The sequence below is a fragment of the Apodemus sylvaticus genome, chromosome 3 (assembly GCF_947179515.1).
Source record: "Apodemus sylvaticus chromosome 3, mApoSyl1.1, whole genome shotgun sequence".
Taxonomy (NCBI): domain Eukaryota; kingdom Metazoa; phylum Chordata; class Mammalia; order Rodentia; family Muridae; genus Apodemus; species Apodemus sylvaticus.
Genome location: NC_067474.1, coordinates 88,376,331 through 88,393,633, shown reverse-complemented (window position 1 = coordinate 88,393,633; position 17,303 = coordinate 88,376,331). Strand labels below are relative to the sequence as shown.

At 36.4% G+C, this 17,303-nt stretch overlaps 1 protein-coding gene across 1 annotated transcript in view; it reads left to right on the top strand.

Moving 5' to 3' along the window:
• Positions 1–16,634, top strand: part of Ptprd (protein tyrosine phosphatase receptor type D) — a 511,224-nt gene extending 494,590 nt beyond the window's left edge. The window contains exons 28-34 of the mRNA XM_052176673.1: positions 1,466–1,751; positions 2,358–2,536; positions 3,514–3,640; positions 4,673–4,798; positions 8,080–8,234; positions 11,291–11,426; positions 13,372–16,634. Coding sequence (XP_052032633.1) covers positions 1,466–1,751; positions 2,358–2,536; positions 3,514–3,640; positions 4,673–4,798; positions 8,080–8,234; positions 11,291–11,426; positions 13,372–13,440 — 1,078 coding nt within the window. The 3' untranslated portion in view covers positions 13,441–16,634. The remainder of the gene's footprint in view (positions 1–1,465; positions 1,752–2,357; positions 2,537–3,513; positions 3,641–4,672; positions 4,799–8,079; positions 8,235–11,290; positions 11,427–13,371) is intronic.
• Positions 16,635–17,303: the final 669 nt, after the last annotated feature.

Sequence of the window (17,303 nt, the reverse complement as noted above, 5' to 3'; positions counted from 1 at the left end):
CTTGGTTCCCTGAGTGAATGGCTCACGTCAAGATTAATCAGTGTCAATCTTCCATGTAATAAATTTAAAAACTGCCTTGTTAATATTATGCCATATGAAACCACAAGAGTGTGCCTGCAGCCTATTGGAGGAGTAGAAGGCTCTGATTACATCAATGCTGTTCCTTTCCAGGTTGACTTTGGTCATGGTGTTAGCAAAGCAACAAAAAATAAACTAAAACAGCCTAAGTTAGTAATATGCATATTTACTGTGAGGCAAATGTGCATAGTAAAACCAAAGCATTTCGGATTTATCTATTCTGAACACATACTGTACTCAGCTTGTAGGATTAGATCAAAAGAAACACAAAGTTTCCCTCGACAGTGTAGGAATACAGGTGTGCTATTTTCTTAGCATCTTCTTCTGTACTAGAGAGTGCTCATTTTTTCAAGCCCCCTGCCTTTGTAAGCTAGTTCCTTTATGAGCCTATCTCCTTGGAGTAGCAGACCTTGCCACCCAGTACAGCTTGTTTCTTTCATGTTCTTTTCTTTCAGTCTGGTTCTTCAGATTGGAACACTAACCCATAAGTCCACATGTAATGTGGTTTAAAAATTGCCTTCAATTTACTTGTGTAACAAAGATTGAGGCTTTTATTTTCCCATAAGCAATGCTTGAATTTCACTAAGAATTTTCAAGTACATTTAATGCTGAAAAAAAAGAAAATAAGGAGGAAGAAATTCCCAATTGATTGTTATTTATTAAGATTTTCTCTTAATACTACCCTGCATTGTTTATATGGTACAACATTTTAATTAATATAGAATTTATTAATTTTATATATCGCACTAGACTGGTTTTAAAACTTTCTTAAAGAATTTTAAAATAAGATATACTTGAATTAATAATAGATAGTATATTTTTATTTTCATTTTTATTATAAATTCAACCAAAAGTAGACCTAAGATTGTTTTGTTTAAAAAGGCTAACTAGATATTTTTGTTCATGGAACAAAACCTTGTTTTAGAAACAAGGTTTTTCATATCCTAAGCTACCCTCAAATGATGATCTTCCTACTTCAATTTTTCAAGTGCTAGGATTACAGGCATGAACTGCAACATATACTCTCTAACTACATGTTAACCAGTAATTTAAAAAAATCTGAATATAAACAGCCTAATAAATGTTTATGTTTTTTCACATTTCTAAAATAATACCTATATTGTATGCTATAACCAATGATGGACATAATTACAGATTTAGCATTTCTTTATTTTGAAATAAAATAAACCTTACTCAGTATTATTACATACATCCAAGTAACTTGTGCTTTAGTATTTTTCACTCCAGAGTGATTGAGAGACTCTTGTAATAGCTATTCGGTCAGATTTATAAGTTTGAGATTTGATTAGTAAAATCAATAAAGGCTTTCTTATGTGTTACTTTCTTGCTAAGTTTTTGTGGGCTTCCCTCCCTTTTTGTCTTATAGTGCGGGTGTTGGCAGAACTGGCTGTTTCATTGTAATAGATGCCATGTTAGAAAGAATAAAGCATGAAAAAACTGTAGATATTTATGGCCATGTAACATTAATGAGAGCCCAAAGGAATTACATGGTGCAAACAGAAGACCAGTACATCTTTATCCATGATGCACTGTTAGAAGCAGTGACATGTGGAAATACCGAAGTGCCAGCTAGAAACTTGTATGCCTACATTCAGAAGCTGACACAAATAGAAGCAGGGGAGAATGTCACCGGAATGGAGCTTGAATTTAAGGTAAGACATTGGCTATGATGTTGTTACTCGCCAGTAAGTCATTTTATCTTTGAAATAGGCTTCATGTCATTATCTTTCAAATTTCAAAGTGGAATGTTCACTTGAACTTCTCCTCTGGTATCAGATCTTCTATATGATACACTCTTTTCCTTTTCCTTTTCCTTTTCCTTTTCCTTTTCCTTTTCCTTTTCCTTTTCCTTTTCCTTTTCCTTTCCTTTTCCTTTCCTTTTCCTTTTCCTTCTCCTTCTCTTTCTCCTCCTCCTCCTCCTCCTCCTCCTGTGCTTTTTCCTCCTTCCTTCCTTCTTTCTTTTATTCCTTCCTTCCTTCTTTTCTCCTCCTTCTCCTCTTCTCCTCAATGTTTTATTCCCTGACAATAACAGGGTCTATAGCATCCTCATTTAAATTCAGAAATCATGTTTTCAAAATGCAACGATTACAACATTCTGTAGGCTATATGAAATAATTTGCTATAGGAAGCACATTTTGAATATTTGCTATCAAGTAAACAGCAGAGTGATATCAAAAATGGGCATCTTAGTTACATTGCATTTAAATCACTGGCTAAAATTACCTTTGTGAATTTTCTTTTCTTTTTAAATTCAACAGCGTCTAGCCAGCTCAAAAGCTCACACCTCAAGATTCATCAGTGCCAATCTTCCATGTAATAAATTCAAAAACCGCCTTGTTAATATTATGCCATATGAATCCACAAGGGTGTGCCTGCAGCCTATCCGAGGAGTTGAAGGCTCTGATTACATCAATGCCAGTTTCCTTGACGGATATAGGTAACTACCCTCACTCCCTTGACAATCCAGAGCCTTGATATTTGCATGTGCTATAGATTTATAACCACAAAGGATTTCATCTTAATTCAATGCCATTTTCTTTCTGAATATATTATCATTCAATTCCTTGGTGATGGTATCTTATTTATGTATTTATTCTTAGATAGAATTAAGAAGTATTAATGGTATTTCTATTGCATGGGGGAGTGGGGGAGTGCGTTTGTGTGGTATATGTACATGCTTACACAGATGTGTGCATGTGAATGGGTATGATGTATGTGCGTGTGTGTGTATATTAGCATAGGTATGTTGGGGGCATTGTGCATGTGAATACCAGAGATCAGCATTACATGTCTCCCTCAGTTGCTTTCCAGCTTATTTTTGGAGAAGAGCCTGTCACTGAACCTAGAGTTCATCCTTTCAGTTGAATTAGCTGGCTAATAAGACCTAGAGAACTACTTGTTACCTGCCTAGCCTTCCGGGACTCTGTATGATTGCTGAGGACCTGAACAGCAGATACTTTACCAACAGAACTATCTCCTTGGCCTCTGATTATGGCTTCTCTTAATCTGACCTTATAACCTATTCTTTCAGATACCATTTAGATCTGGAAGTTGATAAGGAAGCTATTTAGTGCCTTTTTTCATAAATTTAATAGATTATGTGAGCATTGTTTCTAGTAAACGGAGTCATACAACTAAGCATTTAATTGATTTGTATAACATGAAATTGAGCTACCAGTACTGCACTCAAAATTTAAATAACAATGTTAAAGACATCCATAGTAATATTAACAATATAATTGATCTTACAACATCCCCAACATGTACTAAACAATCTTATTGATTATGTATCCTAATGGAAATTCCTTGCAATTGAATTAATAATATATGTAGGACTAGTATTAACAATTCACAAATAAATGTGTGCATGTCATCAAAATACTTTAGCATTTTCTTTTCACTCTCTCTACTCAGACAACAGAAAGCCTACATTGCTACCCAGGGGCCCTTAGCAGAGACAACTGAAGACTTTTGGCGCATGCTTTGGGAACACAACTCCACCATCGTTGTGATGCTCACCAAGCTGAGAGAAATGGGCAGAGTAAGTGTGTTACCCAATTTGGAAAACCACATGAAACTTATTAATTTATGGGTTTTTGAAAGATTCAGTACTTTGGCTGCAGAGACATGCAATAGCAGGGACAAATAAGTCAGTCAGTGGTACCCAATGACTTACATTTGACATATACTTGTTACTTTTTGACTGAATAGGTTACAGTTTTATGATCAAGTGGGCCATTATATCTTCATGTAAAGAAACTTGATTTCTTGTCTTTCATTCTTAAGCCAAACTGTATTTTTCTTGTCCATTGAACATGGCTCTAGGAAGCTACATAACATTTCAACAGTTATAATAGCAAATTTTATTTTAAGAATAAATATTCTGAAGTACATATCAAGTAGTATCAGAGAGTTACTTGGAGCACCACTACCAGGACAGCACCTGAAAACAGTTTTGCTTTGCTGTTAGATAGTCTCATTCTGTCTCTTTTTATAAATTACACGATAGACTTCTGTCTAAAGCCCAACTCTTAGAGCTTATTTAGAAAGTGTAAAAATATAAGGCCAAGAAGTTATCTACCTAGCCTTAATCTGCCTACTGATTCTGTAAATCATCAGAACTGCTGAGACCCCAGATTCTTCAGTTAACAGCTAATATTGTACTGGGTCGTCTCAGGGGCTTCTTTTTTGTTTTGTCCTGCATAATTTCCTGTTATAAGCTGTACTGGCATAAAAACAAGCATGCCGATGTAATTCAGGAACAACAGCATTGCCCAAGTAACTATATAATTATTTAAATAATGTATACATTAAAAGATAACTGCGCAGTTTAATCACTCAGGTCAAGTGGTATTTCATAAGCAGCTATAATTTGCCAGACTCTGGGCTGGATTTTTTGAAAAGAAAAATTACACCAGATAGTCTGTGTATCTTCAAGAGACAGATTCAAAACATTAGGTACATGCAATTGAAACTGTTTTGAATTTTAAAATTTTATCAACAAGAGAACAAATTTAGCTAAGCACTTTTTATAAAACACCTTAAAGAGTTTAACATTAATCTCTCCTTATAGGAGAAATGTCACCAGTACTGGCCAGCTGAACGCTCCGCAAGATACCAGTATTTCGTTGTAGATCCCATGGCTGAATACAACATGCCTCAGTATATCCTGAGGGAATTCAAGGTTACGGATGCCAGGGTAAGTTCAGCTCACCATTAGCTAGAAATTAGGGTTAAGAACACTCCTCTGGGAGAAACATTTGCCAATAACCATTGTCAAAAGAAAAAGAAATCATGCATTATAGATGACTTCAAAGGAAAGGAATCTGTAATGTTCCCTCTATCTGGGAAGTGTTTTCATAAACCCAGACTTGGCTTCCCTTCAAATGTAACACCTGGAAGCACAGCTTTGGGAATGCAATGAGAATATATTGGGAAGCATTTACTGATTGGCTGGCTGCACTTAAGTTCACCTTCTCAGTGCATTCTCATTGGAGAGCTTTTGATTTCTTCATTACTTAAGCCTGTAAATATGTTGTTGTTTTTACAGTCCTGGAGGTCATATGGGCTTATAGGTTAATTTGGTATGACTTTAAAACTGCAGAGGGACTGACATTCCTTGGGAGGTTCTGATAAGCTTTGCACATTGTAATTTGATTGCTGGCATTGTCTGTTCTTCCATGCGCTAATGTGTCTGTCCTTGAGAGCTGTGAACTCACAACCCTTGTTGGCTAATTTTCATTTGCATTTCTCACAAAGAGTGCTGAGTCCAAGGATTAGTCCTAATGTAAGAGGGTCTACACGTAAACTTTAATATCTTTGCCATCAGCCACTCCCAAACCAAGGTTAAACACATCTTATGGAGACTGAGTTAGTTCCTCTGCTTTAGTTTTAGAACTGTCATAGTGGGTGGGTTGACTAAAACTCCAGGAGACAATATGTAGTTAGTTGATCCATTAGTTTTTTCTGGAGACAGTTTTCTCTCTGTTCATATTTGTATATTATCTACTAATTCCCAAAGCCTAGCCCTGGCTATGACACAAAGACAGAGGAGACAGACAGAATATGATCACAGGAGGGTTGGCCCAAAGGACAGAGTTGTTAATCCTAGAAAGTGGTATATCAAATACTCTGAATGTGACTAGATCAAGGCAACTATCATGAATTCAAGATCTCATTTTTAATTGTCCAAAGCCTGATGCTTGTTATATCCCTATAGTGTGAGTCAAAAACCTATGTTTCTTAAAAGTAAATTTCCTAGCTAACTCTGGTAATTGAAAGAATACAAATGTAACCCATGGAGAACACATGTAACCTGGCTCCAAATTACCTAATGACATTGAGAAAAGAAAGGGGAGCAGGAACTTGTTCACATAATTTTGAAAAACTTAGCTGCCAGAGGCCATGTTGTGTATGCTCCCAGCACACTTCTGATCTCAGGTTCTGAGTTCAGAAAGCCAGTTGGCCCTTGTGAATACAGCATTGTTAAGCAACTACCCTTTAAACATTTGGATGGTCTCTCTCGCCAAGTAGTAAATATTTATGCATCCAACCTATTTTTGACATTACTAGTGACTAAGATCAAAAATGAAATATCCAGGACATTCAAAGGACAACTTTGCCATCTTCAGCTTCTGACTTTTTTCCCTTTTCCCACCAAAACTTTCCCAGAAAAAGATGGAAATAATCCACCTTCTATACTAAACATCTGGGAGTTACTGACTAGGCCAAATACTTCTTCTGTTCCTCTGTATTCTCATGGAATATTTGTGCTCTTCTACTCTACCTCTCAGGCATCTACCCTGCACCTCTAGGGTCCATGATGTATACCCATCCTGAGTTAAGCCATAAACTCTTTTTCTCAATTTGCCTGGGATTGAGTTATTTGTACAAATCTTACAAACATGCATGCCTAGTGCCATAAGAACCTTAAAAGTAAAGATTAGTTCCCAAGAATGTGAAGCAGGAAGCCACTGGAAGTAGCTCTTCAAGTCGGATCAATCCCACTAAGCATGGGTAAAGTTATGTGTTACCCTGATGAGTCAGAGCAGGAATTCCTGTTATCTGTGAGTGAAGCATCCCTTCTGCTACTGTTGTACTTCAAACCATTCCTAGAAGAATCAGAAGTAATTCATGACCTTCTCTTATTAAGGTGTAACTTCTTGAAAAGTTTTATATATTCTCTTTAGAAAAGAAGTTAATAGAAATACCAGGAGAATGCTTCAGATATCCACCATTAATTTAGTGTTTGTGGAGGATGGCATGTGTACAAAACATTATAGTAAAACAAGTACACATATTTTAAGGATTCTCATATTTTAGATAAGGCTTGTTTTCTTAGAGTTTTTGAGTTGTCTTTGTATATGACTTAATTCCTGAAGCCAGTCAGGAAGAAACCTCCAGTTTTAAAAGGGGGCAGAGACAGTGGTACAATACTTGCAAATAATTGCCTTGGATTGTATATTAATTCCCTTTTCTGTTTCTGTGATAAAATACTAACCAAAAGCAAGTTGAAAGTAAAGATTTATTTGGTTACAGGTTCATCAGAGAAGCCAGGGAAAGCTCAAAGCAGGAACACAGAGGCAGGAACTGAAGCAGAGACCACAGAGGGACACTGCTTGCTGTGTTGCTCTCCCATGTCTCTCTCACTCCTCTTGGTTTCGTATGCCAGCCAGGAGAACCCATCTAGGGGTGGCACTGCCACTGTTGTTTGCACCCTCCCATGTCAATCACTAATCAAGGAAATGCTCACTGATATGCACACAGGATAGTCTGATGGAAATGATTCTCTAATTTAGGGTTTCTTCTCCCAGAGACTCTGATTTGTGTCAGGTTGACAAAAACAAACCAGCACGCTGGCCTTAAGCTGGAATTTAAGCATCACTACATGCTTCATGCTGTCTCACACATGGCTTGAAGAGTGTATCTCAGAGACATGGTGGGACAGTCAACAACTACCTGGTTTATGTGAGATCCTTTAAATGTTCCCATTTATCATTTATGGTACTAGAAATATGCATGGCTGATTTGAGAACTTGTCATTGTGACAACAGCAAGTCTCTGATCTAGGTGACATGCCTGCATACTCCTTTCACACTCTTTCTCTGAAGAAGTCTTTAGATTGAATATAATATTTGGGGAAAATATCTGTATGTATGTATGGTGTGTGTGTGTCTGTATGTGTGTATGTGTGTATGTGTGTGTGTGTGTGTTGTATTTGACTATTTCAAACTTTGAAACTCAGAAGTGCTTCAGAAGAGGATAAATCAAATAGATTTGTAAATTAAATCAATATTTAAATGTTGACAGCGTAGGCAGTAGATAAACACATAACTAAATTTCCACTGGACACTTTTCTAACTTTTTCTTCTCTTTTTATTTTTTGGGGAAACAAAATCATGACTGTTCTTGTGGTCTTTGTACATGCTGAATCCTCCTGGCATACTGCTTCATGCTGGTTATGTGACTTCTCCTCTAAAGGACGGTCAGTCCCGAACAGTGAGGCAGTTCCAGTTCACTGACTGGCCAGAACAAGGAGTGCCAAAGTCCGGAGAAGGATTTATTGACTTCATCGGCCAAGTCCATAAAACAAAGGAACAGTTTGGCCAAGATGGGCCCATTTCGGTGCATTGCAGGTGAGCAGAGAGTCACTAATGCTAACTGGACATTTATGATGCTTGTCAGCTTTGAAAATGGGTGTTCTTTATTCACTTTGTACAATCTGTACAATTGTAATTTGTTCTCAAAACGTTTTATGAAGCACAATGTAAATACTTGTTTATTTTTTCCATAAGATGAAAAAATTAGAAGAATGTTTTTATCCCCCATATTTATCCCTTGTTTAAAAAAAAAAGCAATTTCAAGTTGCCAGGAATTGTTGGTCTGTCCCTAGCAATAATGTGTAATACTAATCCTTTTAGTGTTTGCTTTCTTTTATGTAGCTGCACTTACAACTGCCTTTCTATATCTTCTCCTTTTGTCTCTTGAAAAGAACTGTGAATAGCTGCCAAGGCTTAATAGCAATACTAATTCTTGCAAGTCAATAAGTGATTAGTATGGTGCCTCAGTTCAAAATGCAATTTGCTTGAAAATTGTTGCTATATCAGAAAATGAAGCACCTTCAATTTAATTATTTTTAACACTTTCTAGAGCATTTTATAATTTAAGTCACTAAAGTTAATAGAAATACTAAGTGAATGCCTTTGACATCCACCATAAATTTAATGCATGTGGAAGCTGTAGTATGTGTGGAACATAGTAAAGGGGATTCACCTATTCTTCTTTTCATACTGTATGTTGGGATTCTAAAAGTTTGAAGTGTCAGTTTCCAATATGTTTACAGTCAAAGTCTTAAAAACATTTGTTTCAAATGTCTTGTTCTTTAAAAACCTATTGTTATAAATACCCTAGGAAGTCAGCATACATGCTCTTGTACCAGATCTATATTTTTACGAAGGAAGGCATAAAACAGTGAGCTTCCTTTTTCTCTTCAGGTCTCTGTGATCTTTTCTAGCACTGCTTTGTTTCTCAACCTTGATAGTATTTGCTTTGTGCTGCCAAAATCCCCTGCTATCAAGAGGAAGTGATGTACCATCTCCAATATTTAAAGTTAAAACATAATAGGTATTTGTTAAAACAAAAAAAAAAATCTAGCATGTAATTTCTTCTCCTAACCCAGACATATTTTTCCTTCATATTGAAGTCTTTGAAATAACACTTATTTCTAGCATATTAAACTAACATAGTAAGGTTCAATAAATTTAGAAGTTCATGAGGCAGATATCTATTCTTTTCTTCTTTTGCCACATCCTCACCAACACCTGCTGTCTCCTGAGTTTTTAACCTTAGCCATTCTGAATGGTGTGAGGTGAAATCTCAGGGTTGTTTTGATTTGCATTTCCCTAATGATTGATGATGTTGAACATTTCTTAAGGTGATTATCAGCCATCTGAATTTCTTCAGGTGAAAATTCTTTGTTTAGCTCTGTACCCCATTTTTTTTATTGTTAGTTTTTTATTCGATATAATTTATTTACATTTCAAATGATTTCCCCTTTTCTAGCCCCCCCTCCCCGAAAGTCCCGTAAGCCCCCTTCTCTTCCCCTGTCCTCTCTCCCACCCCTTCCCAGTTCCCCGTTCTGGTTTTGCCAAATACTGTTTCACTGAGTCTTTCCAGAACCAGGGACCACTCCTGCTTTCTTCTTGTATCTCATTTGATGTGTGGATTATGTTTTGTCTGTACCCCATTTTTAATAGGGTTATTTGGTTCTCTCGGGTCTAACTTCTTGAGTTCTTTGTATGTATTGGATATTAGCCCTCTGTCTGGATGTAGGGTTGGTGAAGATCTTTTCCCAATTTGTTGGTTGCCATTTTGTCATTTTGATGGTGTCCTAAATTCTTAATAGAAATCCAGAAGTACTGTTTTTGGTTATATTAATTAATCAAGTTAAAGTAAGATACACCCTAGAATATCTAGATGATTCAACAAAAGTGCCACGAGTCAGAGTCTCTAATGGGTGTGAGACGTTCAGGGTTGGAGGGCCATTCAAGATCTCTTGACTGTTGTTGGGAGCGAATATGTCCAACTTCTTTTTAACAACTGCTCATTGGTTTAAAGCCTTACTTAGCATTTTTCCTTAGATTCATGAGACATTGCAGTTTGTAAAAGCATTGCTATTTATATATGCCTGTCAGCTACGTCCTAGAGTAAATGAATCCATCTATTTTCAACAGCCTGTGCCCAAGTGTTATACACAACATTTAATTAAGGTCCATAAATATAGGAATTTTTTTCAGATTACTCAGTGTTCTTGTTACCCACACCCTCAGATGTCACTTTTTAAGAATACAAAGGCTATCAATTAGTTTTCTTCCTTGCTGTTGTAAAGCTTTTGGAATTATCTTAAGATAAGAAAGAAACAGACATTCCAAACCTTTCTGATATGGTGGAAAGAAATGGCATATTTTAGTAGCTGCTCACCCGAAAATAAGCAATTCAGTGTAGAGTTCACTGGCTCATAGCTGCACTGTCAAAGGGCCTTTGGAGAATCTGTTGAAAGTTATATCTTTCCTGAAATTGGGGTATAATTTGATATCTCTACAATCAATGCATGTTGGATACTCATAGTTTTTCAAAGGCTAAGAGAAAAACCTTCCCATAACAGAAAGTCTACTATCCAACCTAATATCAACACTGAGGTAGTCTGTATGCCTTTTTACATCACTTGTTACCTGTTTCGATGATGGCATAACCTTCAAAGATTATGTTATTAATACACTAGAAAGGAGGGCGCTCTTTGATATGTTCTGCCTTATTCTAATTTGCTTCATACTTTGTATAGCATCAAGGTCTTCAGTTTTAGAGTTTATATGAAAAGTACATTCCTGGTTTTGATCTGTTTATACTTTTGCCTATTGATTGATTTTATTGTATTATTTCTTGACCTTTTCAACTAAAGGTCCACAGGGTTTTAAAAATGCAATCTACTTTATAAGACCTAATTCTAATTATGTATTCTCACATGTTATATCAACACATCACCTGGTAAACACATAGTAACTACATTCTTACTTTATTCTTAACATGCTTGTGGAGAAATTGGGAATATGGAAGTTTGTAGAAGAATGTCTATTGAGCATATGAGGCCAAGATTATAAACATGTTACTCACACTGCGTTTGTTCTCATGGCAGTGCTGGCGTTGGAAGAACCGGAGTCTTCATAACATTGAGTATCGTGTTGGAAAGAATGAGATATGAAGGGGTGGTAGATATCTTCCAGACAGTCAAAATGTTAAGAACACAACGGCCAGCCATGGTACAAACAGAGGTAAGAAAAAATTTAGTGTCACCTTCCAAAAACCTAAATCCTCTGTGGGTCCAAGATATAGTTGCAAAAAACAGAAGTGGGAAAAGCAGCCAATTGCTTACCTAGTAGTTTAAAACCTTATCTCTCAACTCTTTAAAAACTCTACAACAATGATTTGTTGTAGAGACAACAAATCATTGAACTGTTGAAGAGATTATATGAGGTTCTATATTGGATTAAAATACACTAAATTGTTAGTTTAACTCAGAAAATGTCTCTTTCACATATTTCAGTGTGTGTTTGTGTGTGTGTGTGTGTGTGTGTGTGTGTGTGTGTATGCATGTATTAATGTAAACCTTGTGCCTAATTTTAGGTCAATACATAAAAAGACCAATGTCTGGTAGAGAATATTCTCTCAGCTGCTCTGACTTTTCTGTTTTCTTTCTGTTTGCTTGTGTTTTATTTTATCCAACTGGCTATATTAAATATTTGGAACTTATAAATGACCCATTTTCTATTCACTAATTAATATGTACATTTCTCAGTGTAAGTTCATGATTTAGAGAATCAGAGAGGTAGTATTTATATTCCTCAAATAGCCACCAAATTATACAATTTATATGTATCCTTCAATTTACAATATCTTCTACACTTCGATTTCAAAATACTGCAAGCATTTGGCTTGCAATACTTAAAACATTATGTCAGTCTGACAAACATAATGGTTGTTGGGGTGACAGAGGGAAATTGGACATTTAAAAAGCCTTAACACTTAGCCAAGCAACTTACTGTGACAAGACAGAAAAGCAAACTCCATTTATTTTGCATTACCATTTTTATTGTAGAAAAATGCACATTTAAGCAAAATAGAAGCTATCTGCTTTCAGCCCCATTGGCTACTGAAAATAAGTTTCTTTTATGGGGAAAATCCTACTTTCTCTCATCCCTGTGGTTATCTGTAAATAGTAATTTTTCTATCTCCCCAACAGTATTCCAATTTATTTCAATATGACAGGACCCTTCCTTATGTGAGAAAAGGCATGTTTCATACCTTTCTATTTTGGTGTCAGTCTTCTAGAACAGACAGTTTGCAATCATACTGAATTTTAGGACAAATGTTGCAGGTACTTTGAAATTAGACAGCCATTCTCAGGAGTGAGAAGGCAGAAAGCCTGGGGCTCCATTAGCAGTTTGTATGTCTGTTGTTCTTGCACAACTACCTTTCAGTTCTGTCTTAGTTAAGGTTTCTATTCACAGAAGCACCATGACTAGATGCAAGTTGGTAAGGAAAGGGTTTATCTGGCTTTCACTTCACTAGCATGTCACTGATGGACAGGAACTCAAACAGGGCAGGAACATCAAGGAAGGAGCTGATGCAGAGGGGATAGAAGGATACTGCTTACTGGCTCATTCTTTATAGCTTGCTTAGCCTACTTTCTTATAGAACCCAGGACTACCCTACTAGTCTAGGGAAGACCCCACCCCCAGTGGGCTTGGCACATTGACATCAATCACTAATTAAGGAAATGTCCTAATGGCTTTTCTACAGCACAGTCTTATGGAGGCATTTTCTTTTATTCATTTATTTAGTGAGATATTTTATGTATTTACATTTCAGATGTTATCCCCTTTCTGGGTTTCCCCTCTGGAATCCCCCATCCCATCCCCCTCCCCCTGCTTCTATGAGGGTGCTCCCCCTCCACCCTCGCTCTCCCACCTCACTGCCATGGAATTCCCCTACACTGGACAGTAATATTCACTGGAGTTATTTTGGCTTGGAATTAGGAGCCTGTATTGGGTTGACTGGTCAAGTTAAAACTGCCACTTGGTTAATTGTTCTTTCTTCACTGGATGTTGTCATCAGGCAGAATTAAAGATACTATTTTTCTTTATAATACTGGTTTTATTTGTTAATTAAAATCTATTTTCTTCATTTCTCCCCCCATACCCTGCCTGTGTCCTACAGGATCAATACCAGTTCTGCTATCGAGCCGCACTAGAATACCTGGGCAGCTTTGATCACTATGCAACGTAGAAACCCCTGACCCCTTCTGGATTTTTACTACAGGCCCTTCGCTATCCATGGAGTCTCTTCTGAGCCATACAGGGCACTTGAGAAGTCCTTCTTAACTTCTAGCTAACAGCCACTTAGTGGGACTATTACAAAACAAAAAACAAACTCTTCCAAGTGGACCAAGAATTCACAGTTTAATCATCTAACCTGAAAATAATAACAAGAATCCTGACTTAGGAGGCATCTGAAGGATTTTATTTACAGATTCCTCAAGGATTCAAAATAAAGGGAAGAAGAAATGACAGCAAAGAACCACCATCCTGTTCAGGACTGCTTGATAGGAACAGAGAAAGCTTGCCTGTCGGCCTCAGTTCAGAACCAGGCATTTGCTAGTGTGGCTTCTCACATAAGGCGGGCTCTGCTTCAACGTCTCTCCTTTCCCCATGCCACTCATATTGACATTTTAGGGGTAAGGGTGGGGATGTTTAAAAAAGAAAGTCCTTGATTTCATTTTAGTGTTGTAAAGATTCTGCTGATCTGTGCTTCATTTCTAACTATGTAAACTTTTTTTTTTAACAAAATGTATCATTCGATAAAGTAAATTTAAAATGTTATGTAATTCTTCATTTTTTTTATTTCTAAACTCTAGGTCTTTTAAAGCTGTAGAATGGTTATCTGTAATATCTTACTGTAGAAATATCGAATAATTTGAAACGTTGCACATTTTTGTGCAATGCTCAATCTACAGTACCTGTCTCAAAAGCTATTACTCACAGGTCTGTTTTGTATAACTGATGAGAAAGTGCCCATTCTCTGCAAGCTTCAAGGGGAATTTTGTTTTGCTTTGTTTTCTTTTTGGAATCAACAGGGAGGCGCAAAGTATAAAGTTGCTGCTAACATGTATATATACATAGATAGCTGTATTTTAAGGGTATCTATGTATATATAGAGACAGTACATCCACACAAAGATTTAAATGCCATTCAGTTCTTTCATGGTTTAGGTATTTTGGGAATTTTTTTTGTTTGGTTGATTGGTTGGTTTTTGTTTTGTTTTGTTTGTTTTTTATTTTTAACTATAGAAAGCAATTGTAAACATCTTTTTCAAGTTACTTTTAATATTGCAAAACTTTAATTTGTAAAGGGAATTGAGGAGTGCACATCATTGATTACCAAGCCTCGCCCCCTAACTTTCCGGCCTTGAATTCCCCCATTTATCCAACCATATCCACAAATACTGTTTTGTTAGCCAGGCTTCCAACAAAATTCAGTATTTTTAACACTCTAGTGCAATAACAATTGTTAAATATCTAAGAGGTGTGCATGTGGGAAAGGTCAGTGCATATCCCTTTAGGAGGGAAGAATGTTGTACTATATCAGCTATCAAGTTTTTTTTTAAAAAAAAAAAACAAAGTATATTCAATCATATATTGTCTATAGTATGTGCTATGAAATTTGCATTTATGATATGTAACAGGGGCAAAGCCAAACTCATGTTACTCTTTTCAGTCAGAAACATGTTGTGGCTGCGGCGTTCCTGGGAGGCGCTGTGCTGTTTCATTCAGTTTTAGTTCTGCATTTAGAGTGCCTTATAATTGATGCCTCTTTTAATAGCATTTCTTTTTACCTTTCGGTTCTGATTTCCATTAGGTGTTCCACATTTGTTTCTCTTTCAATTAAACCATTATCTGTCCACCACATGTATAGAAACTCTTTGAATAATATGCATTCCTAATTTTCAGCCAAGTGGGGGATGTTAGTGATTGTACCAGCCCAAAGCACTTGGATAATCAGGGCCTCTCCTTTCCTCATTGTCACATCAGGAAGAGCAACTTGTTTCACTTCGAATTCCTTCCAAATCTGCTCTGGAGCATGCAGTAACCACCAGTCTTATTTATAGAAACAACTTCAGGATATATTTGATATTCCATTAGGATTTTTCTGAAAGGGGCAATAAATTATATATATATGTATGTATCTCCCCAAACATTTCCATAGGAAACCATGGATGATGGCATGAGTTTGCCACGTGCTATATGATTTTAAAGTACCCTCTACAAATACTAAGAACTCTGAAAGAGTTTTGATACAGGTATAATATTTTGGTTTAATTTTAGCTTCATGATGTTCTGCATGGAAGGGTATTTGTTTTCACATCTTTCTCATCACTAGCAGAATAAAAATCCTAGAGACCAAACACTTGCAAGTATCATATTTGAGCATTTTTTTTAAAAAAAGAAAAAACAAAAATAATAAACAAAAATTTAAAAAATGAACAAAAACAAAAAAGAGAAAAATAGAAATATATATAATACTAAAAAAAGAAACTAGAAGGCTACCTCAGAATGAGACTCTCTAACCTACATCAGAACCAGGTAGAATGTGCACTGTGTGAGTCTATTGTTTTCTTTTCACTTGTACCATGGAGGGTTTATCCAAGTGCCAGGTTGCTCAGTGCTGTCATTTTGTTTTAGTGCAACAATGAGGTCAGATAGGTTATTGTGTCATCTAGAAGACATGTCATTTTGGGCATGTTGGATCTAATGGAATATCACACACCAGAATGACTGGCCAGTGAGCAGTTTATCTCTCGGCAACAAAAGCTGCCTCTATGGCAGAAGGAGAGATGACAGTAATCACCAAAAAGAAATGAACGGGATGTGCCCTGCAGGAGGATGAGGTGGGCATTACTCCAGACCCAGGAGCTGTTCCTACAACTAAGTCCCCACTGTCACTGATGTGCATTCCACTCTGTACTTTACTTTATGACCATTCAATTTAATTTCCCAGGCAAACATCAGTATCTACCATTACCATAAACATCCAAGTTTCCAGTTATTTTCATCATCATAACCAGTACGGTGCTATTATTTACCTATGTATGTGTAGTTATGTATAATTTTGTAATTAGTTACAATGGTAAAATATCAAATATATAAAAGTGATTTGTACAGAACTTTATTTTAGCTCTTTTTTAAAAATGGTTTGCATGGTTAGACAAGGCAAGGACAGCCAGGGGAGGGAAGGGCCTCTAGGGAACTTTGCACTTTCTATACCTTTGTACTATGCACTGCCCTATTGATTCTACACCCAATAATGTTATTACTTGAACCCATCTGTAAGGAACTGCTTCCGAAGTTCATTTATTTGTCTGTGGATAACACATCACAACAGGAAAGGAAAAAAATGCCTAGTAGCACATACAGTTTTTTTTTTCTTTCCTGCTGAGTTTTGGGTTAGCTTTGTTTCAGTCTTTCTTGTCATTTTAAAATCCCCTTCCCATTTTTTCTCTTTTGGTTTTGATTTCCATTGGGTATATGGGTGCCCTGATACTCCAGCAGAGGTCAGAAGGCTACAGATCCATCCTATCCATCCGTTACATGGCTTTGCCATACAAGCTTGGAGTGTCTTTACAAAGATAACAGTTGTGTTCTTTGCTCTCGTTTTGGATGCATAGACTGAAAATTCAAAAAAAAAAATAACTTGTAAAATGGCTTGTTAAAAAAATACAATTACCTCTAATTAGTAGTACGCGTAAGTGTTTTACAGAATGAAAGGCGTGCTTTTTATTTTCTTACTTCGTTACATTGGTGGCGAAAGAAGTCTGTATGAAAATCAGTTCTTTGCTGACACAGGTTCCATTTGTTACAAATGAATTCTAATAAAAATGTCAGTGTTATGCAGTCCTGGCCTTTGTTTTTGTCCACTGTAAGCAGATTGTTTTCAAACTACCTAGTTATTCCCACTTTTCTGGCTATCTGCTTAGGTCCTTTGTACTGACAGGAATTATATTTACCAAGAGCCTGATACTTACAAGTGTCTACCTTAGAGGTAAGCACTTTCTACTGCTAAGCAAAGAAGTTCAGATAAATAATTTCATATATT